General features: G+C 39.0%; 1 protein-coding gene across 1 annotated transcript; it reads left to right on the top strand.

The window, feature by feature from the left end:
- Positions 1-2,775: 2,775 nt before the first annotated feature.
- Positions 2,776-3,523, top strand: LOC133322862 (PTB domain-containing adapter protein ced-6-like; the record flags this gene model as incomplete). Its single annotated transcript, XM_061531816.1, has 2 exons — positions 2,776-3,003; positions 3,078-3,523. Coding segments are annotated over exons 1-2 (647 nt in total), but the record flags the coding sequence as incomplete, so codon positions are not given.
- Between the last annotated feature and the right edge of the window lie 299 nt (positions 3,524-3,822).

Raw genomic sequence — 3,822 nt, forward strand, 5'->3', positions numbered from 1 at the left:
ACTAGCAGCAGATGCTGCTGTGGGGGCTACGAGTTAGTGAATGGTAAACTGATCGTCTGGCCACACACCGTTGATGATTTCGTGTTGAAAAATTCCGATTTGATTTTTGTCGTGAACAAAATACACATATTTTAATAGTTAATAACAATAAAAAAAATTAATAAAATTCATATGCACATCCACATGAAACTGGACAACAGGGAGGAAAGAGGAGGCACCTTAAATATTCATTGTAACAATGGCGTAAACAATAGATTCATTGAGGGGCAGTGATCACTTGACAGACATACATACCATCACGAAGTGAAAAACAAATATTTCAAATTCCACAAATATTTCCAACTGCCCATATTTATAGCGTCTGGTTTCACGTTTTATTTCAATTCCATTTAATGGTATTTACACCTATCTCCCCCCATTTGCAATTTATGAAGGTATGCGGGCCATTTCATAATTTTCAAGCCCTTAAATATATTTAAAAATATTGACTAGGAAATTTTAGCGCAAATTTGTTGACTTGTAATTTGCAAATAGAGAATAACTACTGATAAGAAGAAAACATTAAAGATCCATTAGCACAAGCCACACCATCATATACTGCATCAAATACCAATAGTTTTTCTTTCATTGGAGGCAAAATTTTAGATAGCGTACCCTATTAAATACTGAACATGAAAAATTGGGCCAGGAACTTTAACATACCGAAAATTTTGCGAAACCGGTCTATGAAGAAATTTGTTATTCGCCAGAATTTAAAATGACAAATTACAATCACTTCTTCGGTGAAAAAAATCCGGTGAACACCTTAAAAATTCTGAAAAGTGTAGAGAGGGGCTCAGACGGAAGACAAAGATAAACAGAACAAAGACTTTTTTACGAGCGCCACCGCTGCCGTGGCCATGACATTCAAATTTTGTAAGGAGATTTTAATGCAAAAATCGGAAAGGGAAAATATTTTTGGTCCCACCGTCGGAAAATTCAGTCTCCATTGACTTCGCGGCAGCAAAACACATGGTAGTTAGCAGCACCAGATTCAAGCATCTCTATATAGACAAGGTCACCTGGACTCCTCTCCTATTCAAGCAACGAGAAATCAAATTGATAATGTTGTGATAGACGGAAGACATTCATCCAGTATTTTAGACGTCCGTCCCATAGATACGAGGAACGAATATCGATTCGGATCACTACCCTGCAGCAGTAAAGTTTTCGCACTCGTCTAAATGTAGCAATGGTGCGATCTAACACAACACGGAAACTCGACGTCGAATTGCTGCAAACACAAAAGGAAGCAGAAGACTACTCCGCTCAACTTACCCACTTGCTTGACGAAAGCACTCCTTGCCCCGATAATAATATAGAATTACAATGGCCAAGAATTGCCAACTCCCTACAAACTGCAGCAAAAGCAAAAAATTGGGTACCAAAAACCACCATCAAGTAACCCATGGTACGATCAGGAGTGTCGTAATTCTACTGATGTGAAAAACACAGCGTATAGGGTAACCCTGGAGACAATAGCAACGCGTAATGTCAGAGAGAATTATCGGGAGAAAAGAAGAGAGGAAAAACGTAATTTATGAAAAAATAAGAAAGAACAAGGAAATCGTGACCGTCAGCAAATCGATATGTACAGAAGTCAAATTGAAGTCCGGATATGTTACCAACGAGTATAACACCAGATAGCGTGTTGAGGATCTGGAAGGAGCATTTTGTAAAGCTTCTGGTATCAAATAGTGGGTCTGAAAAATATCCCAGAACCTATAAGAGATGACGGTAGATTGTATGACACCTAGCCAAGATGAGGTCAGAGTAGAAATTAATCCGCTGAATAACAACATTCCTGAATACGGCTATTCAGGATAACTTTAAGTGGCACAATGTCAGCAGTTAAAGTCAAAAAGGACATCTCGAATCCATTTTATAACGAACTAGGATTCAAAGTGACAGTTTGTAGTCTTACTTATTTAACATCCTGCTGGAAAAGGTCATACGAGATGCAAATGTGAACAGAAATTGCACTCTATACACCATCATATGTTATTCGCGTACGCTAACAACATCGACGTAAAGGGCCGAACATAGCGAGCGGTAACAGACACAGGCTATACCATCTATTATCGAACATCGACATAGTCAGAAGGATGAAGCTGCAGCGACTACATGGATTACATGATAAAAGCGAGCCAAGTGATGGTTCATGCAGAATGGGAAGGCCACGAATCCGATGGAAAGATCAAGTAGAAAACATCTCGGTATTTCAAATTGGAAAAGATGCGCACAAGATTGACGCGCTTAGAAATATTTTGTAAGCCCGGCATATGGAAAACCCGTTCTGTCACAAGCTAGCTAAGTAAGTAAAGTAAGAGGGGGCATTTATTTGGCAGCTATGACCAAATATGGGCATAATCGAAAATCCGGTATGCTAAATTGCAACCACTTCGGTGGTAAATTTTGTGGCTGAAAACTTTAAAATTCCATGAATGGGCTTGACATTAATATAAGGGCTATAATATGGACCTATATCGAAAATTTTCGACATATAGCTATTTCATCCTCCAAGGAAATTAAAATCGCTGTGGGGATCATAACAGGTTACTGCAGGATTGGATCTCTCACTTCCAAATGGGACATTAACGGAGTGAATTATTGCCGTCTACTATTTCCTCTTTTCCACTTTCCAAATTTTCTTTAAATTAAATTTAAATACAAAATGTCTCTAAATTGTTCTTCCTCTTCTTGCCTTGCAGATTACCAACCCCCTCAATATTGAAACGTTGATCGTTTAGAGTCTAGTACAGCATGGAGAAAACGGCGAAAATATCACAATTAAAGTTTTGGAATAAACAGAACAACAGCACAAGCAAGGACAAAGACAAGGATGCTGATGCAGTAACGGAAACTAAGAACGGTGCTAACAAAGATGATTCGAAGGCAGGAAAGCGCAACTGGTTGCATACACCCGAAGCCCTTATCAATGGTCATGTAGTCTATCTAGTCAAAGTAAGTCGGAACATTGTTTTTTTTTTTTAATCAACAAAAATCGCAAAACTAATCTTCCGATCTCTTCTTTTCAGTTCTTTGGCAATGTCCCCGTGGACCAACCCAAGGGTATTGAAGTCGTCAAGGATACCATACGTAAACTGCAATTTGCCCAACAGATGAAGAAGGCAGAAACGGGTACACAGGAGAAATTCAAAAAAGTCGAAATCACCATTAGTGTCGATGGTGTAGCCGTGCAGGAGCCACGCACCCAAAAGATTCTCCATCAATTTCCGCTGCACAATATCTCGTATTGTGCCGACGAGAAAGGTGTCAAGAAATTCTTTAGTTTTATTGCGAAAACTGTAAAGCCCGCAACGGGAGATACGAGCAGCTCCAATGGTCGCGGCAGTAGTCCCGACGGTTCGACCCAGTCGTCATCAACCACCGAAGATACACATGAATGTTTTGTGTTCATTTCGAATAAGTTGGCATCGGATATAACATTGACCATCGGTCAGGCATTTGAATTGGCATTTAGGTAAGAAAGACCAACGATTTTGCCCATAGACAACATTTTCGGAAGGACTTCTCATGGTAGATAAGATAGAAACCCAAATCACATTCGCATAAAAGACCCGATGTGTTTATTTATAAAAGTCTCGAAGATCTTCTCATAGTAGATAAAAATGGTTTCTATTATAAGACCCTTAATTATTCTCATAGAAGTTCCGAAGTTCATCTAATAGAAATCTCAAAGATGACCAAGAGCTTTTTCCATAGAAGACCAGAAGATCTCAAAGAATACTCGACATTCTGCTTAAAGAAATTCCGAATGTT

The sequence above is a fragment of the Musca vetustissima genome, unplaced genomic scaffold, assembly GCF_032173495.1.
Source record: "Musca vetustissima isolate MV318-11 ecotype Yass unplaced genomic scaffold, APGP_CSIRO_Mvet_v1 utg183596, whole genome shotgun sequence".
Lineage (NCBI taxonomy): Eukaryota > Metazoa > Arthropoda > Insecta > Diptera > Muscidae > Musca > Musca vetustissima.